The sequence below is a fragment of the Salmo salar genome, chromosome ssa25, assembly GCF_905237065.1.
Source record: "Salmo salar chromosome ssa25, Ssal_v3.1, whole genome shotgun sequence".
Taxonomy (NCBI): Eukaryota; Metazoa; Chordata; class Actinopteri; order Salmoniformes; family Salmonidae; genus Salmo; species Salmo salar.
The window spans coordinates 19,826,697-19,854,432 of NC_059466.1; the positions used below are offsets into that span (position 1 = coordinate 19,826,697).

The window sequence follows — 27,736 nt, forward strand, 5'->3', positions numbered from 1 at the left end:
AAAGCAAAAACTAAAAAATAAGTATTCAGACCCTTTACTCAGTACTTTTTGTTGAAGCACCTATGGCAGTGGTTACAGCCTCGAGTCTTCTTGGGGTATGACGGTACAATCTTGGCGCATCTGTACTTTGGGGAGTTTCACCCATTCTTCTCTGCAGATCCTCTCAAGCTCTGTCAGTTTGGATGGGGAGCATCGCTGCACAGCTATTTTCACGTCTCTCCAGAGATGTTTGATCGGGTTCAAGTCCGGGCTCTGGCTTGGCCACTCAAGGACATTCAGAGACTTTTCTCGAAGCCACTCCTGCGTTGTCTTGGCTGTGTGCTTATAGTCGTTGTCCTGTTGGAAGGTGAACCTTAGCCCCAGTCTGAGGTCCTGAGTGCTCTGGAGCAGGTTTTCATCAAGGATCTCTGTACTTTGCTAAGTTCTTCTTTCCCTTGATCCTGATTAGTCTCCCAGTCCCTGCCACTGAAAAACACCCCCACAGCATGATGCTGCCACCACCATGCTTCACCATAGGGATGGTGCCAGGTTTCCTCCAGACGTGACACTTGGCATTCAGGCCAGAGTCCAATCTTGGTTTCATCAGACCAGAGAATCTTGTTTCTCATTGTCGAAGAGTCCTTTGGGTTGTCATGTGCCTTTTTAACTGAGGAGTTGCTTCCATCCTGCCACTCTAGCATGAAGGCCTGATTGGTGGAATGCTGCAGAGATGGTTGTCCTTCTGGAACGTTCTGCCATCTCCACAGAGGAACTCTAGAGCTCTCAGTGACCATCGGTTTCTTGGTTACCTCCCTGACCAAGGCCCTTCTCCCCAATTGCTCAGTTTGGCCTGGTAGACAGCTCTAGGAAGAGTCTAGGTGGTTCCAAACTTTTTCCATTTAAGAACGATGGGGGCCACTGTGTTCTTGGGGACCTTCAATGTTGCAGAAATGTTTTGGTACCCTTACCCAGATCTGTGCCTCGACACAATCCTGTCTCTGAGCTCTACGGACAATTCCTTCGACCTCATGGCTTGGTTTTTGCTCTGACATGCACTGTCAAATGTGGGACCTTTTATAGACAGTTGTGTAAATTTCAAAATCATGTCCAATTAATTTACAACAGGTGGACTCCAGTCCAGTTGTACAAACATCTCAAGGATGATCAATGCAAACAGGATGCACCGGAGTTCAATTTAGCGTATCATAGCAAAGGGTCTGAATACGCATGTAAAAAAGAAAAGGTATTTCTGTTTTTATTAATACATTTGCTAAGAATTCTTAACCTGTTTTTGCCTTGTCATTATGGGATATGTGGAGAGTCATTTTAAAATAAAGCTGTAACGTAACAAAGTGGAAAAAGTCAAGGGGTCTGAATACTTTCCGAATGCACTGCATGTACGCACACACCACTGCTTCCCACCTCAAGGAAGTTGGCTTTTCAGGTTGTTTATTCACCCCTGGCTGCCTCTGTCCCAATCACTGGCTGCTCTGGCTTGTTTACTCATGCCTTGCCATTAGCTCCTACTGTTACTGATGTTCTCTTCCTTCCCCTCTTGCTCTTCTGTGTCCTCAGAGCCAGTACAAGTTTGTGTGTGAAGCCATCTTGAGGGTCTATGAGGAAGGCATGGTCAAACCCCTGAAGTCCAACCTATACCAGAGAGAAGTAGAAGAAAATGGAGAAGAGGAAGAGGAAGATGTTAGCATTAGCATTAGTGCTAGTGTGACCAGTGTGACAAGTGAGACCAGCGTGACCAGCGAATGCCCTGAACCCTGACCTCTAATCCCTTGGACCTGACCTGGGTTTGTAGTGAGACGCCCAGCACCATGGAGGAAGAGCCCTGGCTACCATGGGTACTGCCATGGGCCAAGGAGAGAACAAAGCACTGTTGCACTTTATGCCGACAAAAAACTGAAAATCATTGACAAATGAATCCATTTATGTTATGTAGACGGACATGCCTTTTCTTCTGTCCCTCCGGCCGATCGAGAGAGACCGTATCTTTTTCAAATAGTATTTATTGTGTTTTAGTCTGTGTCAAACCCTGTCCACTGAACAAATGTTAGTGCGAGTCCTAGCTTCATGCTTCCCAAATGAAATCATAGTTAGTAAAAAGTAGTGAGAATTTTACTTTATGGTGAGTGGTTTTAATTTATTATATTTTTTGCTTTTCTTGTCAAATTATGACAATAGACACACATCAGAGCACTTTGTCTAACCCTAGCTAACCGTGTGGCTGTTGTCACTATGCCTTGGTTTTTGCATAGAACAAACGAGCCATTGACTGACGTTGATTGGCATGTTAAACTGTCCAGTTTGGCAGGGGGTGGATCTACTATAAGCTACAGTATTTCATAAAGTCCCCAGTCACCATGGCAAATAAAGCTATCAAATGGGGAAACTTGACTTTAAAACAACCTTTTTAAGTTACATTTCTCGCTGTCTTTGTGTGTCTGTCGAGAATTCAATCCAACAACACTAGGATCATTCAACAAATAGTAATTATAAACCCCCACATTTTTTAAAATATATTTAAATGGTACTTAGAGGCTTTAAGGCACAACATTTTTATTGGAAATGATAATCACTTAAGGGTGTTTTAGGTACACATTGCTGGGCATTTGTTGTAGCCAACACAGTTATAACATGTTTTGTAAAAAAAAATCAGGCTGCACGAGGTGTCCTTTTCAAACTGGTTCAACTGTATTGTCATTTTCAGCAGTTCTTGTATTGGAGTTATCAGCTTCTTTATAGTTTTAGCTACTCTTCTCATGAGAGGCTGTTTCTTGCTTTGTTTCATTGGTTGCTGCCATCTTGGCACTGCAGGTAGTGGCACCTTCTCCGATGCACTGTTCTGCACAACCATGTGTATGTTTAGACTGGATGTGTGTGGGACCGTCAGTGTAGTTATGTGGTGTGTCTCTGTGACTCAGCAATTTTTCGTGTGTGTGTATATTATGTCCTGTCTCTGGTGCTGCTGTGGCTCTGTCTCATGGTGTCATGCCGTGTAACCATTCGCTAACCCCTTGCCATTTCACCATAACCTGGCTGACACTCATTACTAACTCAATGTTAGATGTCTGGGGTGAAGCCTGCTTGTAAACTTATTTGCCATAGTTTGTTCCATCTTCTTGACCTGGGGTGACTGTGTGATGCATCTATAGCACGTACATTGGAAATAAATACATTATGACCACGCTGTGAGAAGCCCATGAAGTAAATTGCTCCCTTTCACCTGGCTTACACACAGTCCCCTATGGTCGATCATCAACCCACTGTGTGGAATCCACAAAACTGTCATTTTGATTATTTTTATTTTATGAAATAATGCATGGATTCCGCTCACTTTGTTATGCCTGAGAGGATTATGACGCATCATAGGAGCAAGACTACAGAATGCCACATACAAGACTTGGGTTTCCAGAACCATCAAATGTTTATTTTCACAAATGTCCAGAATTGAGCATTGTTCAAAATGTTATGATAGTGTATCAGGGTGCTGTTTGGAGGCAGGAGGGGAGGGAAGCAGGGTGGGATAGTTATGGGAGGGTGGCTGTGTTATATTTTTGTGAAAGAAACGGTTCTTGCTTCTTGAGAATAGACAGCACTTTGCAGATGACTGGGTAGCCAGGCCTGCTACTGAATCTGTCAGAAACATAAAATGGTGTTTACTTTTTATTTATCATTTTATTTGTTTTTAGACACCTGTAGGGAACAAAAACTCAAACCTACACAGTGATGCTTATTTTTTTTTGTAAATATACTCGACCATGTAAATACAATGTTGTATATTTAAAAAAAATCTTTAAAATAAAAGGGAAAATCATTTGTGAGTTAAAATGTTTTTATATAGAGAATGACACGTGACAACTTGTGTTTAAAAATAGAAGAAAAATTGCAAGCTTACATTTCTTCCAACTCACTCAATTAAGTTGATTTTACTTCTGTTTCAAACACTTGTTTTCAGTTGCTCTGTTCGTTGTGCTTTGTTTTTTTTCTTTCTGATATTGTCATTTGACAGTGCTTTGAATATGTTTATAAGATTTATTAAAAACTATTAAAACTTGTCTGAAAGCATGAAATAAATTGCTTCATCTGACGTTGCTTTTCCACACTGCAAAAGTGAGGTCAATGCAATGTTTTGATAATAGATTCATGGTCCATATGGATTTTCTCAACCACTCCTGTCTTAATTCACACACATACCTGTATTCCAAGTTCTACATTCCAGAAATTTCTGCTCGTATGTAATCAACCTTGCAGTTCTAACAGCCTGCGTTAGACAGATGTCATTGTTTGCATGGCGTCTAAGAGGCTCTCTGTAAGTATCAAGTATGTTTGAAAGAAGTGCACAGGTACAGTCTGGTCTCATCCCTGTCAATCAATGGATATCCATGGCAGGAAATACCAAAATGACATCATCATGAAGACCAGACTGAAGCCATCAACATGACCAGTGAGTGGCGCTGCTGCTAAATGGAGAGGATACAGTAGATATTTGATCTGATTGAAAAACTTTTTACACTGATGCTGTTTGAAAATGTACCATAATCTATTACTGAATGTACCGACTGTCTAGAAAGTATCGACTGGTTTGTCCAGTCCTTATAATAATATCGGCATATGATAATACATACTTGGGTATATTTATTTGTTATATTTCAAGTAATGCTTTTCATAATTGGCTACATTGTAATCGCATGATTACTACTACAGAAACACCAAACAATATAAATATAAAACAATCTCTATGCACCCAACCAATGACCGCACTCAACACCCTAATGTCTCTTTAAAAACAAATAGCAGTGTGTTTGGGATTTATTTTGACGTCATTTCCTGCGGGAAATCTTGCCTCCCTCTTTTCTTGGGACTTGTGGAAATTATCTCGTTAGGGTATCGATCGAATAGGAAATACAGTAGAATACTTATCAACCATGGAAACATATTAGTTTTCATTTTTTTTGTCAAGTGAACCATGCACGTGGATTGGTTGTTATTTTAGGCAAGTCTTTCGTGAGTTGCTATTCCTTTCGGACTTTCGGATCTACAAGTGGCCATCGGCGACAGCAGCAGCAAGTGTATGTCGCCTGATTTCTTTCATCTGTTGCTTCAATAACGCGTCGTTATCACAAAGGTAGCTTGCTTGCTAAACCTGTTGCTCTCGCTCATGATGGGACTAGTCAAAGCCAATTTTGTCGACTTATTCTTCAATAGTTAATGCTTGAATGAAATGTAACTAAGATCGAAACTAATACAATATTTATTTGGGCAAATCTTGTAACTAACTATCTAGCTGCTTAGTTAGTTAACGTTACCAGTTAGTTAGCTAGCCAGCAAATTAACTAGCATAACCAACCATCTGGTACCGCAGAGCTAGCTAGTAGCATAGTCTGCTAACTAGTTGATAGTTAGCGGTCCAAATGTTCAGTCTAAATTTCTGTGTAAAATTGTTAATATTAACTACAGCCCTAATGGATGTAACAAATAGCTAATAAAACACTACCCAATTTAGCTAACTACAGTGTAACGTTATGGTTAATACAGCAAGTGTTTCTTCACAACTTCATTGCTAGCCGTTTGGAACAACCATTGGATTATTGTGGGGAGTCTACAAACATTAGCGGACTAAAACTCCACTCCATAGTGAAGGAAGTTAATGAACTTCTTTCACCAACAGGTGAAGTTCATCATAACCTTCCTTCAGCACGGATTGGAGTTTCGTCCACTACAAACATTGTACACACAGAAAAGCACAAAAGTAATACCTAAGCAGCTAAAAGCACTTAGGTTAGTTGCAGTGATAAGTCACACCATTTTGATTTGCATACTAATATGGCTTCTGTCCTAACACATTATTTAATAGATTGTTTTAACATCACAGCCCTCTGAGGAAAACAACAGATTGTGTCAGTAATCCTTCCTCTCACATGTGCAGGTAGTGTTCACTAGGCCCCCACCATGCTGAGTTTCCTCCGCCGGACGCTGGGCCGGCGGTCCATCCGTAAGCATGCTGAGAAGGCCCGGCTGAGAGAGGCCCAGCGGGCCACCACACACATCCCTGCTGCCGGGGAGGCCAAGTCTATCATCACCTGCCGTGTGTCACTGCTGGACGGCACTGATGTCAGTGTGGACCTACCGGTGAGACTTTACACAAACGTTTTTTCTTTCAACTAATGTCAAGGCATGCCTCATGAGAAAGTAACAGGTCGCTATTTTGTATAGGGTCATCAAAATATATTTCAAAAGGAAGGAAGACAGAGTACGAGCATTTTTGGCATGGCAGGTGCCCTGATGCTGAATATCTCTCTCTGTGTTGGTTGATTTCCGCATATAAGGTTCTGCTGTATAGTACTTGCTGACTTGCTCCCTCAATTTTTAATTAAATTTTTTTATTTCACCCTTATTTAACCAGGTAAGCTAGTTGAGAACAAGTTCTCATTAACAACTGCGACCTGGCCAAGATAAAGCAAGGCAGTGCGACACAAACAACAACACAGAGTCACACATGGACTTAACAAGCGTACAGTCAATAACACAATAGAATTTAAAAAAAAGTCTATATACAGTGTGTGCAAGGAGGTAAGGCAATAAATAGGCCATAGTAGGGAAGTAATTACACTTTAGCAAATTAACACTGGAGTGATAGATGAGCAAATGATGATGTGCAAGTAGAAATACTGGTGTGAAAAAGAGCTGAAAAGTAAATAAAAACCATATGGGGATGAGGTAGGTATATTGGGTGGGCTATTTACAGATGGGCTATGTACAGCTGCAGCGATCGGTTAGCAGATAGCTGATGTAGATAGCTGATGTTTAAAGTTAGTGAGCGAAATTTAAGTCTCCAGCTTCAGCGAGTTTTGCAATTCGTTCGTCATTGGCAGCAGAGAACTGGAAGGAAAGGCGGCCAAAGCAGGTGTTGGCTTTGGGGATGACCAGTGAGCTATACCTGCTGGAGCGCGTGCTACGGGTGGGTGTTGTTATCGTGACCAGTGAACTGAGATAAGGCGGAGCTTTACCTAGCATAGACTTATAGATGACCTGGAGCCAGTGGGTCTGGCGACGAATATGTAGCGAGAGCCAGCCGACGAGAGCATACAGGTCGCAGTGGTGGGTAATATATGGGGCTTTGGTGACAAAATGGATGGCACTGTGATAGACTGCATCCAGTTTGCTGAGTATAGAGTATTGGAAGCTATTTTGTAAATGACAACGCCGAAGTCAAGGATCGGTAGGATAGTCAGTTTTACGAGGGTATGTTTGGCGGCGTGAGTGAAGTAGGCTTTGTTGTGAAATAGGAAGTCGATTCTAATTTAATTTTGGATTGGAGATGCTTAATGTGAGTCTGGAAGGAGAGTTTTCAGTCTAGCCAAACACCTAGAATTTGTGGACAACTACAAATACCTAAGTCAGAACCGTCCTGAGTAGTGATGCTAGTCGGGTGCGCGGGTGCAGGCAGCGAATGGTTGCAAAGCATGCATTTGGTTTTTACTAGCGTTTAAGAGCAGTTGGAGGCCACAGAAGGAGAGATGTATGGCATTGAAGCTCGTTTGGAGGGTAGTTAACCTGTTAGGGCTAGAGGGCAGTATTGACACGGCCGGATAAAAAACGTACCCGATTTAATCTGGTTAATACTCCTGCCCAGTAACTAGAATATGCATATAATTATTGGCTTTGGATAGAAAACACTCCAAAGTTTCTAAAACTGTTTGAATGGTGTCTGTGAGTATAACAGAACTCATATGGCAGGCAAAAACCTGAGAAGATTCCTTACAGGAAGTGCCCTCTCTGACAAGATCTTGTTCTTCTTGTCTCTGTTTATTGAAGACTGAGGATCTTTGCTGTAACGTGACACTTCGTACGGCTCCCATAGGCTCTCAGAGCCCGGGAAAAAGCTGAATGATATCGAGGCAGCCCCAGACTGAAACACATTATCGCGTTTGGATAGTGGCCGGTCAGAGTACTCTGAGACTCAGGCTCGTGCACGAGGGCACGAGATGTTTTTATTTTCTCTCTCTTTGTACGTATACACGCTTTCCCGGTCGGAATATTATCACTTTTTTAGGAGAAAAATTGCATAAAAATTGATTTTAAACAGCGGTTGACATGCTTCGAAGTACGGTAATGGAATATTTAGAATTTTTTTGTCACGAAATGCGCCATGCTCGTCACCCTTATTTACCCTTTCGGATAGTGTCTTGAACGCACGAACAAAACGCCGCTATTTGGCTCATCTACTGAGAATAGCCGGGCTATCTACTGAGAATATTGCAAAATGTGCTTTCACCGAAAAGCTATTTTAAAATCGGACATATCGAGTGCATAGAGGAGTTCTGTATCTATAATTCTTAAAATAATTGTTATGTTTTTTGTGAACGTTTATCGTGAGTAATTTAGTAAATTCACCGGCAGTGTTCGGTGGGAATGCTAGTCACATGCTAATGTAAAAAGCTGGTTTTTGATATAAATATGAACTTGATTGAACAAAACATGCATGTATTGTATAACATAATGTCCTAGGGTTGTTATCTGATGAAGAGCATCAAAGGTTAGTGCTGCATTTAGCTGTGGTTTGGGTTTATGTGACATTATATGCTAGCTTGAAAAATGGGTGTCTGATTATTTCTGGCTGGGTACTCTGCTGACATAATCTAATGTTTTGCTTTCGTTGTAAAGCCTTTTTGAAATCGGACAGTGTGGTTAGATTAACGAGAGTCTTGTCTTTAAAATGGTGTAAAATAGTCATATGTTGGAAAATTGAAGTTTTTGCATTTCTGAGGTATTTGAATATCGCGCCACGGGATTACACTGGCTGTTGAGTAGGTTAGCAGTGTCCAAAGATGGGCTAGATGTATACAGAATGGTGTCGTCTGCGTAAAGATGGATCAGGGAATCACCCGCAGCAAGAGCGACATCGTTGATATATACAGAGAAGAGAGTCGGCCCGAGAATTGAACCCTGTGGCACCCCCATAGACTGCCAGAGGTCCGGACAACAGGGCCTCCGATTTGACACACTGAACTCTGTCTGAGAAGTAGTTTGTGAACCAGCCGAGGCAGTCATTTGAGAAACCAAGACTGTTGAGTCTGCCAATAAGAATACGGTGATTGACAGACTCGAAAGCCTTGCCCAGGTCGATGAAGACGGCTGCACAGTACTGTCTTTTATCTATGGCGGTTATGATATTGTTTAGTGAGCGTGGCTGGGTTGCGCCCATGACCAGCTCGGAAACCGGAATTGCACAGCGGCGACGTTACAGTGGGATTCAAAATGGTCAGTGATCTGTTTATTAACTTGGCTTTCGAAGACTTTAGAAATGCAGGGCAGGATTGATATAGGTCTATAACAGTTTGGGTCTAGAGTGTCATCCCCTTTGAAGAGGGGGATGACCGCGGCAGCTTTCCAAACTTTAAGGATCTCGGACGATACGAAAGAGAGGTTGAACAGACTGGTAATATGGGTTGCAACAATGGCGGCTGATAATTTTAGAAAGAGGGGGTCCAGATTGTCTAGCCCAGCTGATTTGTACGGGTCCAGGTTTTGCCGCTCTTTCAGAACTTTGGGTGAAAGAGAAGCTGGGGAGGCATGAGCAAGTAGCTGCGGGGGGTGCGGAGTAGAGGCCGAACAATTAATCGGAATGGCCGATTTAATTTGGGCCGATTTCAAGTTTTCATAATAATCGGTAATCGGTATTTTTGGCCACCGGTTTGCTGAATTTTTTTTATTATATATATTTTTTTTACACCTTTATTTAACTAGGCAAGTCAGATTTAAGAACACATTCTTATTTTCAATGACGGCCTAGGAACGGGGGTTAACTGCCTTGTTCAGGGGGGATTCGTTTTTGCAACCTTCCGGTTACTAGTCCAACGCTCTAACCACCTGCCTTACATTGCACTCCATGAGGAGCCTGCATGGCAGGCTGACTACCTGTTACGCAAGGGCAGCAAGAAGCCAAGGTAAGTTGCTAGCTAGCATTAAACTTATTTTATGAAAAACTATCAATCTTAACATAATCACTAGTTAACTACACATGGTTGATGATATTACTAGTTTATCTAACGTGTCCTGCGTTGCATATAATCGATGCGGTGCCTGTTAATTTCTCATCGAATCACAGCCTACTTCGACAAACGGGTGATGATTTAACAAGCGCATTTGCGAAAAAAGCACTGTCGTTGCACCAATGTACCTAACCATAAACATCAATGCCTTTCTTTAAAATCAATACACAACTATATATTTTTAAACCTGCATATTTAGTTAATATTGCCTGCTAACATGAAATTGTGTCACTGCCCGTGCGTTCATTACCTGGTTCGTTGCGAACTAATTTGCCAGAACTTTACGTAATTATGACATACCATTGAAGGTTGTGCAATGTAACAGGAATATTTAGACTTAGGGATGCCACCCGTTAGATAAAATACGGACCAGTTCCGTATTTCACTGAAAAAAAAAAAAAAAAAAATGTTTTCGAGATGATAGTTTCCAGATTCGACCATATTAATGACCTAAGGCTCGTATTTCTGTGTGTTATTATGTTATAATTAAGTCTATGATTTGATAGAGCAGTCTGACTGAGCGGTGGTAGGCACCAGCATGCTCGTAAGCATTCATTCAAACAGCACTTTCGTGCGTTTTGCCAGCAGCTCTTCGCAATGCATTGCGCTGTTTATGACTTCAAGCCTGTCAACTCCCAAGATTAGGCTGGTGTAACCGATGTGAAATGGCTAGCTAGTTAGCGGGTGCGCGCTAATAGCGTTTCAAACGTCACTCGCTCTGAGACTTGGAGTAGTTGTTCCCCTTGCTCTACATGGGTAACGCTGCTTCGAGGGTGGCTGTTGTCGATGTGTTCCTGGTTCGAGCCCAGGTAGGAGCGAGGAGAGGGACGGAAGCTATACTGTTACACTGGCAATACTAAAGTGCCTATAAGAACATCCAATAGTCAAAGGTATATGAAATACAAATCGTATAAGGAGAAATAGTCCTATAATTCCTATAATAACTACAACCTAAAACTTCTTACCTGGGAATATTGAAGACTCATGTTAAAAGGAACCACCAGCTTTCAAATGTTCCCATGTTCTGAGCAAGGCACTTAAACGTTAGCTTTCTTAAATGGCACGTATTGCACTTTTACTTTCTTCTCCAACACTTTGTTTTTGCATTATTTAAACCAAATTGAACATGTTTCATTATTTATTTGAGGCTAAATTGATTTTATTGATGTATTAAGTTAAAATAAGTGTTGTTGTAATTGTCCTTATTATAAATAAATAAATAAAAAGTGGCCGATTAATCGGTATTGGCTTTTTTTGGGTCCTCCAATCGGTATCGGCGTTGAAAAATCATAATCGGTTGACCTCTAGCGCGGAGCTGTTGGCCGGGGTTGGGTTAACCAGGAGGAAATCATGGCCAGTCGTAGAGATGCTTATTGAAATTCTCGATTATCGTAGATTTATCGGTGGTGACAGTGTTTCCTAGCCTCACTGCAGTGGGCAGCTGGGAGGAAGTGCTCTTATTCTCCATGGACTTTACAATGTCCCAAAACTTTTTGGAGTTGGTGCTACAGGATGCAAATTTCTGTTTGAAAAAGCTAGCCTTAGCTTTCCTGACTGACTGCGTGTATTGCTCTGAGACCCTAATCATGTTGTGGGCCTGTTCTTCGGTGAGGGTGGTAGCTAGTTGCCTTCCTCTTGCTGTGCTGTTAATGAGTTACTGAGAGTGTCACAGTCAGGTCTTCACTCACTGAGGTGTGACTTGGCCACATGAGAGGTGCGTGCCAGTGTGTTGGTGTAGTTCACTGTTGTATTGATGCTGATCACCTGTAATTCCATGATCCCTCTACAGCACACCTGGTCACATGACCCACCCACAGCCAGGAGCCAAGTGAGTGGAGATGGTCTTCTCGAATGGGAAGACTTGCTCTTGGCCCACAATGTCCTCTGATTTCTCAGGGTTGGAATTTCTAAGGCATTCCAGCTGTCAAACCAGTTGATCCCACTCTGGTATTAAAATAAAATAAAAATGTTCACATGCACCGAATACAGAGTGAAATGCTTACTTACAAGCCCTTAACCAACAATGCTTTAAGAAGTTAAGAAAAAATAAGTGTTAAGTAGAAAATTAAAGTAACAAATAATTAAACAGCAGCAGTAAAATAACAAAAGTGAGGCAATATACAGGGGGTCCCAGTTAGTCGAGGTACTTGAGGTGTATTCCACTGTAAATGCTATAGGTCTATTGTCACAGAGCTTGTCCAATTGTTTTATTTTTCTTCTTTTTTTTGGCAATGCCTCTGAATGCAATGCTAGTGGGGAGTTATTTCAACATGGGATAGGCCATCCATGTTTTTCTGACGAGTTTGGAGTTCAGGACATGAGCCTGAGTGCAGTTTTCTAATAGCTTTGTCATAGTCATGTGATAATCCATTTGGAAGGAACATTGTGAAGTGTTAGGCTAGCTGTAGCTCTGGATCTATAGCTCTGCTATGTAAGAGTTCTAGGCTAGTTGATATAGTCTGATTGACCTTTTATTCATTTGGTGTCATTGATTAAGTGTTAGGAAGCAGAACTGCTGGTTTGCGTAATAACGTCGCTGTTTAGGCTGCCAATGGGCTTCCCAGGCAATAACTCATTTTGATCATCAAGGCCTTATGTATTCTTGGTGTTCTTCTGAGACCGCTTTGGCCCTTATGGTCTGTCCCTTTGTTTAGATATTTTGTGTGTTATCTGACGTGCATGTTGCTACTGTACAGCAGCCATACTCGGGACTAACTATAATAGTGTGATAAAACCGAGTGAATAAACATGTTGACATAGGGCTAGTACAAGATGCTGGGTTTGTATTGGTGAAACATAACACCTTGGACTTATTTCAGTAAAACATTTAGTAGTACAGTAGTGTCCTTTTACTGTAAAGATTACCGTGTGGGCCTTTGCTGACTTGGGCTGTGGAAAGTCATTACCTAACCAGCCTAGGCCTTTGGTGAGGCCTGTGTGTTTTGATTAATGATGAGTCAGGTTTAGTGCTAGTCGGGTTGCAAAGGGTCAGAAACTTTCCGGGAGATTTCTGTAAATTTTCCATGGGAAGTTTAAGCCTGGCAATTTGGGGTATTTTGCTTAAATTCATCAAAAAAGTTAGCTTGTAACAGTGAACCTTTTTTGTGGGATACACATAAGGCAATTCTAGGTCTTGTGGCATATTTTGGTTAAACTATCCCCAATTCAATGGAATTGCAACCCTCTACATGCACAGTGCATTCTTTCATCACATGTTCAGCTGATTCTCAAGGTCTTGCACGCTAATGAGATGCTATTGAGCCCACACTACTACACTGTCTGGGCCAAGGACTACATGCTTTCTGGTAAGTTTTGATTACAATACTGGGTGAATATATTTTGACATGCATGCTTTTTTGTTAACTAGTAAATACATAAGTGTGTTTAAATCTTAACTTGTTAACAATTTCTGCTAGTTCATTTTTGCCATCATGTGGGTTTTGGCTTGCTTGAGCCTGCTAATTAAGGAGTGTTAATTCACTTGTTTCCATACATGTTTTATTTTAAAACATTTATCTTACAAATTAGTTTAATCTAACTGCTTAACTATTTATCTGTACATGGAATTGAATTGTTTTTTTCCCCCTTTTTTTTACAGGAAAATGCCACAGACACTATCTGATGTGTGGAGACTTTTCACTGCAGCTAATGTAGAAGGAAAAGCTGTGTACATTTGCAAATTCTGTGCCAAATCATATGTGAAGAATGAAACAAAGATGCAGAATCATCTGGCCAAGTGCATAAAGTTCCCTCAGCGCTCACAACAAGCAACCTCTGACAAAAGTCCCTCTACTTCTATTCGAGGTGAAAATGATGAATCAGACACCTTATCGATAGTAACGGCAAATGGTCCTCCTGGAATCCGTTTTTTTGACTCAATGGAGGAACTTAGTCAGAAATGCTGATGAATGTCTTGCTCGAGCTGTGTATGAAACTGGTTCACCTCTGATGCGCACAGGCAATGTGTATTGGAAGATATTTACGAATGTTCTTCGCCCAGCATACACCCCTCCAACCAGACATGCTTTAACTACTCATTTGCTGGATGCAGAGTTCAACAGAGGGTCAAGCAAATCATAGAGAAAGCAGACTGTATTGCAATCATCTCTGATGGGTGGTCGAATGTTCGTGGGCAAGGAATGATTAACTACATCTCCACCCCTCAACCAGTAATCTACAAGAGCACAGACACAACGGACAACAGACACCGGTCTCTACATTGCAGATGAGCTGAAGGCAGTCATCAGTGACCTTGGACCACAGAACGTATTTGCGCTGGTGACAGACAATGCTGTGAACATGAAGGCTGCTTGGTCTGAAGTGGAGGTGTCCTACCCTCACATCATACCCATTGGCTGTGCTGCTTATGCATTGAATCTGCTCCTCAAGGACATCATGGCACTGAAAACAATGGATACACTCTACAAGAGAGCAAATGAAATGGTTAGGTATGTGAAGGGTCATCAAGTTATAGCCGCAGTCTACCTCACCAAGCAAAGTGAGAAGAATAAGAGCACCACATTGAAGCTGCCCAGCAACACCCAATGGGGTGGTGTTGTCATCATGTTTGACAGTCTCCTGGAGGGGAAGGAGTCTCTCCAAGAAATGGCCATATCACAGTCTGCCGCTATGGACAGCCCCATCAAGAGGATCCTCCTGGATGATGTATTTGGGGAGAGAGTGGTAAGCAGCCTGAAACCTATAGCAGTAGCCATTGCACGGATTGAGGGAGACAATGCCATCCTGTCTGATGTTCAGACTCTACTTGCAGATGTAGGAGAATAAATACATACTGCCCTGCCCACTTCACTGTTGCTCCAAACAGAGGAAACTGCAGTTCTGAAATACATCAAAAAGTGTGAAGACTTCTGCCTGAAGCCCATACACTCCGCAGCGTACATGTTGGACCCCAAGTATGCCGGCAAGAGCATCCTGTCTGGTGCAGAGATCAACAAGGCCTATGGTGTCATCACTACAGTGTCTCGCCACCTTGGCCTGGATGAGGGCAAGGTTCTTGGCAGTCTGGCGAAGTACACTTCCAAGCAAGGGCTTTGGGATGGAGATGCAATATGGCAGTCCTGCCAACATATCTCATCAGCCACCTGCTGGGAGGGACTTGATGGATCTGAGGCGCTTTCCCCTGTTGCCTCCATCATCCTCCAAATCCCACCAACATCAGCCGCCTCAGAGCACAACTGGTCCTTGTTTGGGAACACACACACGAAAGCACGCAACAGGCTGACCAATACAAGGATTGAAAAATTGGTGGCCATCCGGTCAAATTTGAGGCTTTTTGAGCCTGACAACGAGCCATCCTCAACAAGGTTGGAAAGTGACAGTGAAGATGAGGCCTCAGAGTCTGATGTTCAAGAGATGGACATTGAGGAGGTCCAGGGAGAAGACATGGAAGCCTGAGAGGAAGACAGTCTAGAAACTAAAGCTTTGGTTATCATTTTACAGGTGTATGTTTTGGAAGATGCGATGGATCGTTGGGGACTATTATATATTTCCTTTTGTTGTTCAGTGAAATCATCCCATGTCAAGAGTCAACTCATTTAAATTAAAGTTACATTTGTAACTAGATTTTTTTTTCTGTTAAACATTTGCAATTATGTCTACTTATGCAAAGGTTTCTGTCTCTGTATGATATGGTAAATATATCCAATGCAAAAAAAAATCTACATTTAAATTGTATTATATTAATTCACATGTATTCCTGTTAATTCCCACGGAAAGTTTCCACCTCTGAATATTCCCCGAAATGTGCAACCCTAGGAGCTGGTCAGTAAACTGTCCAGAATGACTCTTGAAGAAAGACTGTGGCGTAGCTTGTTTATTGCTCTTACCAACATGGCTAAATGCTTATGTCAACCCAAAGGGTTTCCTGGGGTTACACCTCTGAAGCAGCAGCTATCCCTTTTGATGCAAACAGCACAGTAAATAATCTAATGATTCATCTCTCCTCTGACACCTCTAGCTCCAGAACTCAGCTTAGTCTGTATAAGGGAGCCTCAAGCTTTTAAGACAATTGGTGGGAAGAAGGAGAGGGGGCTGCCATATTTCTTCCGCAGTCCTCCCTCAGTGGCTTTAACTTGCGTAGGGTGGGGAGGCCGATTTTTATTTTATTTTGTGCCCCTCCCTCAGTGGCACTCCTCTGACTTGCATGCAGGGAGCAGCCTTAGGAATGTAACTGTGCCTCCAAAGGCAGATGGTTGGTCGGGCAGACTGGAAACCTCTGGTGAACAATGCGACAGCGAGGCCCGGGGTTCACTGGAGCGCACAATGGCTCCTTTGTGTTCATTCTCCCTGGCCGAAGGGGCGCTTTGTGAGCTATGCCAACTCTATGGGGCCTGCGTGAGCGTCCGGCAAGCTTGGATTAACACTGAGGGCTGTTTAATGGCAGCATCCTCTCCTCTCTACCCATCACGACCACCTGTATAACGTACCGGACCAGAGCATGGCAGTGCAGGCCTGAGTCCTCACTGCTCATGTCAATGTTTGTTCCCCTGCAGGGTATTTTGTGTGTGTGTGTCACTGTGTGCTGTATGCACACAGCAGTGTCACAACCAATAATATGCTTGTTAGGTTCCAGCAATGTTGCAGACTTTACTGCATGTTCTGACTTTGTGCTTAAGCAACGTCTTTAGTGTTTTGAGTTTCCATTGTTTGTGCACTTAGGAGTGTCCTCTCTGTTGGTGGACTTGGTCTAACGTTGCTTGTATTCATCTGAGAAACTCAAGGCAAAGAAAGCTCTGCAGAATGGCAGTGCACTCTCCCAGCCACTACAAGGGGCGTTTTCACCCCTTCTATAAGATTGACCATTCAGTCACCTTGAACACAAATGAGCTCAGTGTCATTCAGCACAGTGGAGTGACCGACCAACTACATCTTTTGTTTTTGCCGTGTCTCGCTCTCTGGTGGTGTGAGGCAGGACAGAGGGAGTGGGAGCGTTTTGTTTTCATAGGCTGGCCTGTGGCTCACTCATTAGCTGAGACTTCTCTACAGGGCTACAGACTGTACTGTGTAGTTAGGCTGCAGTGTGTGTGTGGTTAGTCAGTCAGACTGCTGGGCAGAGAGAAGAGACTGACTGGGGTCACGCTGACTCGCTGTGTTGCGGCCTACTAACAGGTTGCCATGGTGACCCCCGTGCTGCCATTCTCCCTGCTGTTTTGAAGTTGGCTGTGTACTGAACTATCTAGTACAGCAGCAGGCTACAGGAGTTGAGCAGCTAACACCCCGTCTGAGCAGTGCAGACTGGAGACTGGTACGACCTGTCAGACTGACTGCAGGAAACACTCTATCATAGAGTTCAAACTCCTCACCAGAACAGAAGGGAAAGACTTAAACATGTGGCAATGTGCCTGATTTTAAAGTAGGTGAAGCCAGCTAAATAATATGTTCTATTTAGCTCTCGTCTCTTCTTTGTGTGTTTTCTAATCAGTTATAGAGGCAATCAAATCAACACTGTCTGGGGAATGGAGTATCTGGGAAGATTACACACATCCTTAAAACAGCTCTGTAATTTCCCTTTCCCCCCCAGTGTTGACTTAGTGAAACTTCTCCACTTGTATTGTGTTAACCATGATAAATAACATTGAGCAACAGTTTAAAAATATTAGAAATATTGAACTATTATTAAAATGCTAAAGAGAACACAGTGAAAGGTCTAGACCTCGTCTGTTGAGTGATTGATGACACTGCTTCCAGATGAATGACTGTGTGACCTCTGACATCTCTCCTGTGCTGTCAGAAAAAAGCCAAGGGTGAGGAGCTGTTTGACCAGATCATGTATCATCTGGACATCGTAGAGAAGGACTACTTCGGACTGCGCTTCATGGACTCTGCACAAGTACCGGTAAGACCAGAGTAGCAGACAGTCCTAGAGACAGACTTTTACTACCACCCACCCAACCTTGTTCTAAGAATTAGGAAGGGGTTTGTTATGGTTAGATTTATCCACTGAACTTGAATTGCTCTTCTCTGGAATAGTGATTTGTATAACAGTGTGTACAGTTCACATACTATATGGGCTGTTGGAAAGTTCAAGTACAGTTTGTCGCAGAAAGTTAAAATTAAGTTTTTTATTAAAATTAAATTATAAAAATAATATCAGTGTCTATCAAAGACCCAGCAGCCAGGGCAAGCTGATCTGGTGTGAAGGGCATTTAAGGAAGGAGAGGAGAGAGAGAGAGAGAGAGAGGTAGTAGGGAGGGAGATCTGGAGAGAGGAATGTGGGGGAGAGAAGTGTGAAATAGGGCTGTGGCAGAGACCTTCCGTTCCCTCATCAGCGTGAGCAGCACCCTCCTAAACCCCCGCCCCTCCCTCCTATAATTGTTCATGCCTCAGACTCCCAACTCCCAGAGGAGTTACAAATCAGAAATTCCCTTTCTAGTGACACAATCATACTGTGTGTGGTATCTTAAGTGAGGCTGTCAAATTCATTTGTTTTTGGCCTTGACCATGCCATGGATTCTCTTGAGTCTAGACAGGAAAGAATCAACTGTCATTGAAATGTGTTCTTTTCTCATCTCTTTTGCAGCATTGGCTTGACGTTACAAAAAGCATTAAAAAACAAGTCAAAAGTAAGTATATGTTCATGACCTCACAATCATTGGAGATACACAAGCCATAGCCCTTCTATTGCCTATTTTCTGTACCGATGTATAATGGACGGGTGTGTTGATGGAGCAGCCAGAAACAGATGGATTTCATTAATGCCATTCTCATTTCAAACCTCTGTTTTCTTTCCTTCCTCTCTTCCGTTCCTCCCCTACCTCTGTGCAGTCGGACCCCCATACTGCCTTCACATGAGGGTCAAATTCTACTCCTCAGAACCCAACAACCTGCATGAGGAGTTGACCAGGTCACCTTTTTGTGGTCGTCTTATTACTATTCAATAATCACCAATTGTTTTTCTAACATTTGTATTTATTGGGGACATTAATCTGGACCTTTTTATGAACAAATGACCCTTTTATTCTCGCAGATATCTATTTGTATTGCAACTAAAACAAGATATCCTCAGTGGCAAGTAAGTAACTTCCCTCACCCACTGTTTTGCTCTTCCTATATTAGATATACAGTCTATTATATTAGTGTAGACTTCATGTGCTTCAATATATTTAACATGGCTGATGTCTATAGGCCAAGTACATCATTACATGTTAGCTATATCTGTTCTGTTGCATCATGATACAGATGCTAAGAGGCTTAGCTACAGTAGTGGATTACACACGTGATGTTGGAAAGAAACTATTTACATCAATAAATAGTTTGAGGATATTAGTATCCATTTCCACTACATGGGGATTAGTGTTCATGTTGTTTGTCCAGCAATCCAATAACACAGGGTTGTTGTGTATTAGCTCTGGAGAGAGAAACGGGCTGTTAGATACAGCAGGGAACTACTGCGGGAATACTGTAACAGCTGTGACTGATCTCTTCAGACAGTGTCCTTGCCTAGTGTGTACTGTACCTTGTTGAAAGCAACAGCACTCAGACAGCAGTATTTTTTTTCTTCCTACTGAACACTCCTCCTTGTATCGCAGGTTAGAATGTCCTTTCGACACAGCAGTGGAGCTGGCGGCCTTCTCCTTGCAAGGTAAGAGCAATGATGACCCAATGTCTTGGTGTGGTTGTCATAACTCTTCTTGAATGAGAACCACTGAGTTGCAGTTTTCTGAGGGGGTGGAATCTTTGCTATCAGCAGGAAGAGACCATAGCGCCACAGTAGCCTTTCAGAGCCTATTAACATGGTGGAGTATTTGTGGAAATAGAAGATAATTTGGGCTTATCGCTACCCTCTCTTCAAGAATGTGTGCTGCTGCCGCCGCACTGCCCAAAGTAGTTGGCCTAAATGCTGAGGCTGCAGTCCTTGCTCAGTGTTCCAACTGTAAATGGGCTCTCCAGGGTTGTTCTGAATGGAAGTGAGCCCCCCTCCCTCCCTCTCTTCCAGCTCCTCTGTGGGGGTAAATGCAAGCTCATTAGAGCCCAGCTCTCTGCAAAGGCCCCCTAATCCAGCCCTCTCCCTCGTTCCCTCTCTCACTATCCAGTCTCTCTCTCGCTCTCTGAGTTCTCATGAAAGTCATCCACACCAACACAGCCCCTTTATTTACAGCAAAACCACTTTTTGTTTCTCCAAACTCACTCTTTAGCCAGAACTCAGAATGGCCCTTCCCAAACAAAACGGTCACGCTTTGTCTTGTGTATTTTAGGTAGAATAGATATCAGGATTTCAGACTGTATTCTGTTCTGCTTGATGTCTGCTAGCTAAATGTCCAGCAAGTCAAATAATGGACCCTCAAGCAGTTAGTCAAAGCCTTAGGTTTCAATGTAACCTACTGAATGTCCGGTCGGAGGCTAGACTCCATTCTGTTTGGCAGCTAGGCTGGACGTCTGTCCATATTTCCCACACTGAATTTGATTTGTTGACCAATGACCAGGAGGAGGTGAGGCATTCCCTTCTCTACCCTGTCAGCAACATCCATCCCTGTCATGGCCGCGACCCCTGACCCTTAGCCCCACGCTGAGCTCTGTGACACATCACTACTCTGCCTTGGTCTGCAGCAAATCACTGATAACAAAGAGCCTCTCCTCACCTCCATTACCCAGATAGCATACTGTTCCCCTTTTTATACCCCTGCCTGCAGTCAGACAGGGTTATCTCCATGATGCTATGTAAGGAAAGAGGCATCATTGTATGTCTGTTGCTCCACTTAAATATGATTTGGATGTATTTTAATGTTAGTGTTCTAGTGGGTTTGAAAAATGGAAGCAGGCAACTTTAAAGGAATTATTCAAAATGACAAATGTCATTAATAGCTAACACGTCATCTATAAATCCTAAATCAGGGACCCGCATGATGGTGATAGAAGAATACATACTGCTTCTTATTAGCATCACTTTCATTGGCAAACAATCCCAGACCCCAGATAGCATGCCTTAGTCAACCTTCTAGAGTGATTCAGAGAACCCATGTCTAGAGTTGTGTTCCAGCTGAGCTGGGAGACTGTGACCCTGCGGAGCATGCTCTGGATCTGGTATCTGAGTTGGGGTTAAAGTACTCGGTATGTTACCTGTTGTGTTCCAGCTGAGCTGGGAGACTGTGACCCTGCGGAGCATGCTCTGGATCTGGTGTCTGAGTTCCGCTTCATGCCAGAACAGACTGAGGCCATGGAGCTGGCCATCTTCAACACCTGGAAGGAGTGCAGGTAAAACAAGGATATCACAGAACATTTCTGAATAACAATTTATGATATCTCCATAATATAGCATTTTATAAAGCATGTTTTAATGGTAAGGTATTGTATAGTGTTACCAATGTCTAGAGGTTGTATAGCCGGTCATATACAGCCTTTACATTACTGTATATACGATGGTTACAGCCAGGAGTTTGTCCTGTACTTCACTGCCTATAGGGTTAGGCTGCCTGAGCTTCTCACTTAATTACCTTTCCTTGGGGAGTGTAGGTCATCCACCCGCTATATTATTTGATCACCCTTGATGTGCTGGGGTATTCCCAAGTAGGGTTAGGTGTGCTTGTTTTTAGAAATGGATTTAAAGCATGTCTCGGTGTGGGCCGGTCTTGACCCGGGGTTACCCTGACTCCTGTACTATAGGGGATGTAACAGATGCTACATCTTGTCATTGGGTGTTTTTTTTAACCTGGAACACATGCATGAGCTACCTGTGATGTATGACTTCGTCGTGGTTGAGATTTTAATGTCACTTTTGATTTAGTATCATCAGTCGTGGTTCATCTCAAGAGTCAACATTCTTTGCGTGTGACCTTTATCACCCACCGACCTTATCCCCCGTTTAACCAGTATTCTGCCTGTTCTCCCTCCGCTCCGTCCCAGGGGCCAGATGCCATCGCAGGCGGAGATTAACTATCTGAACAAGGCCAAGTGGCTGGAGATGTATGGGGTGGACATGCACATGGTCAAGGTGAGGACACCAGGATGGGGGTTTCTCCATCTCTCTCGTGTAATACAGGGCTCTACTGGTATAAAAACAAAACGCTAGTGGAGATTTAAGGATGGTAAGTAACATAAACTGTAACACTGTGCTGAATGGCTGTGTCTACTGTTCCTTCAGGCTCGAGATGGTAATGACTACCAACTAGGACTGACCCCCACTGGAGTGCTGGTGTTTGAGGGAGAGACCAAGATAGGCCTGTTCTTCTGGTAAGACCTTTGGCCATACTTGATCTCTACCTGTGTCTCTACTAGTTCAAGGACTTGTGGGTCTTGATCACTATCTCTTGTTTAATTGTCCCTGTAATTGTGTGCTGTTCCGTGTGTGTCCCAGGCCCAAGATCACCCGTCTAGACTTTAAGAAGAGCACACTGACCCTGGTGGTGGTGGAGGACGACGGAGAAGAGGCTCAGGAGACCGAGGAGGTAATGAACCAACCCTCTGCCATAAACACACACAGTGGGGGCAGCCATGATCCCTGCTCTTACCCCCTACTATTTTCTACTGGGCCATCTTCCCATACACTTATCCTCACACTCAGTCTCTCTGAGGGCCCTGGTGTAGCTGGGGATAGTTGCTTCCACCTGGGTCTGAATCTGAAGTATCCATGCTCACATCCTGTTCTGTTTATCATGCTGCATTACTCTTTCTCTTCCATCATGCTGTTCTGTTGTGTGCTACCTTAGTGAATTATAGTAGCTGGTGTTGAAATGTCCATTTTCTACCACTACTTTTCAATACAATGCGAAGCCCCTGTACTTTTCTGTAAAGCTCCTGTCATTGCAGAGCGAGCCCAGCAGCTTTCCAGTCTCCTAATGAATGGTCCTAATGTTACTTAGTCTATGACTAAGGAGAGTTGATTAGTCATGCTCTCATTATATTGTGGTAGTACTATTTGAAATGTGTAGCCTATACTCTCTGACCCTGTTTTTGTTCTGACCACATAATATCAGTAAAGGCAGTTACTTTGTTCCAGTCCAATAAAACGGCTTTGTATCGAATTGAAAATGAAAACAGCCTTATTACAGTACACCACCGGAGGCTGGAGCAGAGCTCTACAAAGCTGCTTTTATAACAATGTGCTGCGGGGGGGAGATGGACAGGCAGGCAGATCGATCAGCAACCGATCGCTGCCCACACCTGCCCACCCGTCCAGCATCACTACTCTGGACGGTTCTGACTTAGAATATGTGGACAACTATAAATACCTGGGTGTCTGGTTAGACTGTAAACTCTCCTTCCAGACTCACAATAAGCATCTCCAATCCAAAATTAAATATAGAATCGGCTTCCTATATCGCAACAAAGCATCCTTCATTCATGCTGCCAAACATACCCTCGTAAAACTGACTATCCTACCGATCCTTGACTTCAGTGATGTCATTTACAAAAAAGCCTCCAACACTCTACTCAGCAAATTGGATGCAGTCTATCACAGTGCCATACGTTTTGTCACCAAAGCCCCATATATTACTCACCCACTGTGACCTGTACGCTCTCGTTGGCTGCCCTTGCTTCATATTCGTTGCCAAACCCACTGGCTCCATGTCATCTAGAAGTCTTTGCTAGGTAAAGCCCTGCCTTATCTCAGCTCACTGGTCACCGTAGCAGCACCCACCTGTAGCATGCGCTCCAACAGGTATATTTCACTGGTCACCGTAGCAGCACCCACCTGTAGCACGCGCTCCAGCAGGTATATTTCACTGGTCACCCCCAAAGCCAATTCCTCCTTTGGCCGCCTTTCCTTCCACTTCTCTGCTGCCAATGACTGGAACGAACTGCAAAAATCTCATAAGCTGGACACTCATATCTTCCCCACTAACTTTAAGCACCAGCTGGCAGAGCAGCTCACAGATCACTGCACCTGTACATAGCCCATCTGTAAACAGCCCATCCAACTACCTCATCCCCATACTGTTATTTATATATATTTTTGCTTCTTTGCACCCCAGTATCTCAACTTGCACACTCATCTTCTGCACATCTACCACTCCAGTGTTTTAGTTGCTATATTGTAATTATCTCACCATTATGGCTATTTATTGCCTTAGCTCCCTTATCCTACCTCATTTGCACTCACTGTATGTAGACTTTTTCTATTGTGTTATTAACTGTATGTTTGTTTATTCCATGTGTAACTCTTGTTGTTGTTGTTTGTGTCACACTGCTTTGCTTTATCTTGGCCAGGTCGCAGTTGTAAATGACAACTTGTTCTCAACTAGCCTACCTGGTTAAATAAAGGTGAAATAAAAATCTATTAAGTAATGAGGGGGACGGGCTGCAGCTCAAGCAGCCATGTAGTGTAGACATTTGCAATCAGCTGGCTGCCTGCCTATACCCAGGAATCAAGATGTGTTCATTACCAGCTAAGATGATCTGTGTGAGGAAGGCATTTTGGGGTAAAAAAATCACTGGGTCAGCAGGACTGCTAACGTGTGCTCTGGACAAGGATGTTTGCGTAGCTATGAGGGGGTGTGTATAGTATTAGTAGAGATTAGTATAGCCCATGTCAGTTCTGAAGCAGAGGCATATCCTTGGGTAGGTTCGTTATGGCTTATTTTGTTTGAGGGAGGTTTCTGTGTGTGGGAATGAATGTGTGGATTTCCACACCTCCTCGGAGGACATGTCCTGTCTCTCTCCGAGGCTGCCTGGCCGGGCTGGCTCATCTCCAGGGAGAGTCCGTTAAAGCATTAGCTCTTTCCCTCAGGCATCTGTGGCATCCACAGTCTTTACAGCAGCTCCTAGCACTGCTTTAAACCAGGCTGTCGAGCTGTTAATGTGGAAACACCCACCGCCCAACTACACGCTGCTGAACACCTGGAAGTGGGAGTTCACTCTATGGTCAAAGATACTTCACCTTGTCAAGATGTTTTCAGACATCTAAAGTCATTTGTTGTGTGGATGCGGTTATACGCTATGCCTCAAACCCAAATGTTTTGGGAAAGAACTGAATGAGGTTTATTTGAAGTGGTAGTCAAAGGAGTCCTGCAATACACAGAAAATGGATGTGACTGGTAATATGCTGTAGTGCTGCGACGTACAGTATGTAGATGTGATGCCCTCAGGTAGAGAAGAGGAAAGGCTAGACAGTGTTGTAATGGGACAGTAGACTAATTCACATCATTACTAGTGGTTAATGGGGACTGCTGCTCAGCCGATCTGACAGCTGACCACTTGGAATGTGTTGCACCATCGGAATGTGGCCCGGGTCTTTACTTTGGGACTTTCCACTAATCTCTGGTGTGTGTGTGTGTGTCCGACACTGGACTGCACATTCTCACTCTAAGGTATTCTGGTTCTCATCTCCCGAGGTCTTTGTTTTGACGTCTTAATCCGCCCTGTGAATGTATTCTCTTTGTGACCCTGTTCCTGTGTCTGAATTAATGAAGCACTGTTAGCAGAGCAATGAATAGGGCTGGTTAGCAGCAGGACAGAGCACTGAATAGGGCTGGTTAGCAGCAGGACAGAGCACTGAATAGGGCTGGTTAGCAGCAGGACAGAGCACTGAATAGGGCTGGTTAGCAGCAGGACAGAGCACTGAATAGGGCTGGTTAGCAGCAGGACAGAGCACTGAATAGGGCTGGTTAGCAGCAGGACAGAGCACTGAATAGGGCTGGTTAGCAGCAGGACAGAGCACTGAATAGGGCTGGTTAGCAGCAGGACAGAGCACTGAATAGGGCTGGTTAGCAGCAGGACAGAGCACTGAATAGGGCTGGTTAGCAGCAGGACAGAGCACTGAATAGGGCTGGTTAGCAGCAGGACAGAGCACTGAATAGGGCTGGTTAGCAGCAGGACAGAGCACTGAATAGGGCTGGTTAGCAGCAGGACAGAGCACTGAATAGGGCTGGTTAGCAGCAGGACAGAGCACTGAATAGGGCTGGTTAGCAGCAGGACAGAGCACTGAATAGGGCTGGTTAGCAGCAGGACAGAGCACTGAATAGGGCTGGTTAGCAGCAGGACCGAGCACTGAATAGGGCTGGTTAGCAGCAGGACAGAGCTCTGACAAAGTTGCTACTCAGGCATAACTGATTAGGACACGAGAAGGAATTTAATTTGCCTCGTCGAGGCCTGATGGAAAATTGCTTTAATGAGCAAGTTATTGAGAACTGCAGGGCAAGCAGCCTTTTCTCTGCAAGGCCATGCGCTGACTCAAATGAGGGAAACACAGGGAATAGGGTTGTTGTATATTGTCAAGTTCATCCACATCAGAGGGAAAGAGGAGACCTACTGTGCTAACCACTTCTTATTGCAAAATCAGCTTGTCTGGAACCATAACCAATCAGTTAACATGTCTACAACCAGGCTCGTTTTTCCCGTCCACCATATGCTGTCTTAGGGCTCTGTTTGTTCTTCAGGAAACTTTAGGCCCTAGTTATAACATGCGTGTCCTACCAGTGCTTCATGTCAGTGTGTTTCCTCTCTCCTGTTGCTGTGACACAGAGTTTTGCTTATGCTATGTTCCTGTCTGTCTCCGTCTCAGGGTAAAGAGCAGGAGCACACTTTTGTGTTCCGTATGGACCACCCCAAGGCCTGTAAGCACCTGTGGAAGTGTGCTGTGGAACACCATGCTTTCTTCCGGCTCCGCGGCCCGGTCCAGAAGGGCTCAGCACGCTCCGGCTTCATACGCATGGGATCACGCTTCCGCTACAGGTAGCTACTGAACAGCATGTGCACGCTCTGCTTTGCGCGCGCTCTGCTTAGCACGCTTCTAACTGGATTCAGTCCACACTGCACAAGTCTCCACACAATTTTTATAATGCATGTTTCATCAGCTTATTAAAATTCCAACAATTTGCACATAAGACAAATCCACAGATTATAATTTGAATAGGACTCAACCCACCATATGCTCTCATTAAGCTGACTGTGCCTAATGAAACTCGCTAAACTTCCGACATTCACCTTGGTCCGTTGTGTAATAATAGCTTGTCTTGCTGCAGTGTGAACTACGCACTGCTAAAGCAGCAGCTGCAGGCTCTCTCTGGGGCCTTGTTATTTCAAGGTGGGGTGTTTCTAGTTGGATGGTTAGACTTCAGCAGGGGTCAGTCCCGTGTCACAACACCTTGTCGAGGGGTTGAGAACTGAATGCCACCCTGGGGGTATGAGGGAGGGGACAAGTAACGGCACACTGCACTAGTGCACCCTCTGTTTAGTTTTCCTCTGGAGTATCCCAGCAGTGGTTACAACAACACTGCTTCTCTGTCTGCGCAACTCTACAACTTGGCTATATTCCATATGGACTGGTTCGTTTCCATCCTGACCATGTGGCCTGACCAGTCAAAACTCTGGGCTCAATGTAAACCATTCTCATTGATTTAAGGAATCTTATCGCTTGCTGTTTTCATGTAGTCTTTTCTGCTTCTATCTGAAAGTTTCTTCCACAAACTGAACTTGACTCCAATAACCCTCTTTTTCCTCATTACAACCATTAAAATTACATGTGTTTGAATTCATGCTTTCTCTTCAGCTGGATCTTGCTAAGGATTTTCAATATGTTATTCCCTTTGTGGATCCTCAGCCCCAGCAGAAGTTCCAGTCGCTATCTGAATCAGTCCTGGTGGTCTGATTGCAAGGGAGGCCTAACCTCCCTATCTCTGCCTGTTTTCAGTTTACACTGGGCACTCACTGCCTGACTGTCCCCTGCCTGCTGGTGGGTTGGTTGGGTTCGCTCTCATTCCCCCTCCTTCCTGTGTGTTGTTCTGGGTTGTATTCACTAG

The 27,736-nt window shown here is 43.7% G+C and overlaps 2 protein-coding genes across 11 annotated transcripts in view; both read left to right on the top strand.

Moving 5' to 3' along the window:
• LOC106586301 (tyrosine-protein phosphatase non-receptor type 4) overlaps positions 1-4,046 on the top strand; it is a 95,470-nt gene extending 91,424 nt beyond the window's left edge. For all 3 annotated transcript variants that reach the window (XM_014173445.2, XM_045707341.1, XM_014173447.2), the window contains one exon: positions 1,555-4,046. In XM_014173445.2, coding sequence (XP_014028920.2) covers positions 1,555-1,755 — 201 coding nt within the window. In that variant the 3' untranslated portion in view covers positions 1,756-4,046. The remainder of the gene's footprint in view (positions 1-1,554) is intronic.
• A 736-nt stretch (positions 4,047-4,782) lies between these two features.
• The window catches only part of e41l5 (Band 4.1-like protein 5), a 48,573-nt gene continuing 25,619 nt past the window's right edge, over positions 4,783-27,736 (top strand). Inside the window, exons 1-13 of one of the 8 annotated variants that reach the window (XM_014173419.2) lie at positions 4,807-5,116; positions 5,660-5,769; positions 5,918-6,120; positions 17,794-17,898; positions 18,583-18,625; positions 18,828-18,906; positions 19,030-19,074; positions 19,592-19,644; positions 21,134-21,254; positions 21,903-21,990; positions 22,141-22,229; positions 22,354-22,444; positions 26,500-26,669. In XM_014173419.2, coding sequence (XP_014028894.1) covers positions 5,941-6,120; positions 17,794-17,898; positions 18,583-18,625; positions 18,828-18,906; positions 19,030-19,074; positions 19,592-19,644; positions 21,134-21,254; positions 21,903-21,990; positions 22,141-22,229; positions 22,354-22,444; positions 26,500-26,669 — 1,064 coding nt within the window. In that variant the 5' untranslated portion in view covers positions 4,807-5,116; positions 5,660-5,769; positions 5,918-5,940. Of the gene's footprint in view, positions 5,117-5,659; positions 5,770-5,917; positions 6,121-17,793; positions 17,899-18,582; positions 18,626-18,827; positions 18,907-19,029; positions 19,075-19,591; positions 19,645-21,133; positions 21,255-21,902; positions 21,991-22,140; positions 22,230-22,353; positions 22,445-26,499; positions 26,670-27,736 lie in introns of all 8 variants that reach the window. The other 7 variants (XM_045707223.1, XM_014173418.2, XM_014173422.2 and 4 more) reach the window with 7 other exon arrangements.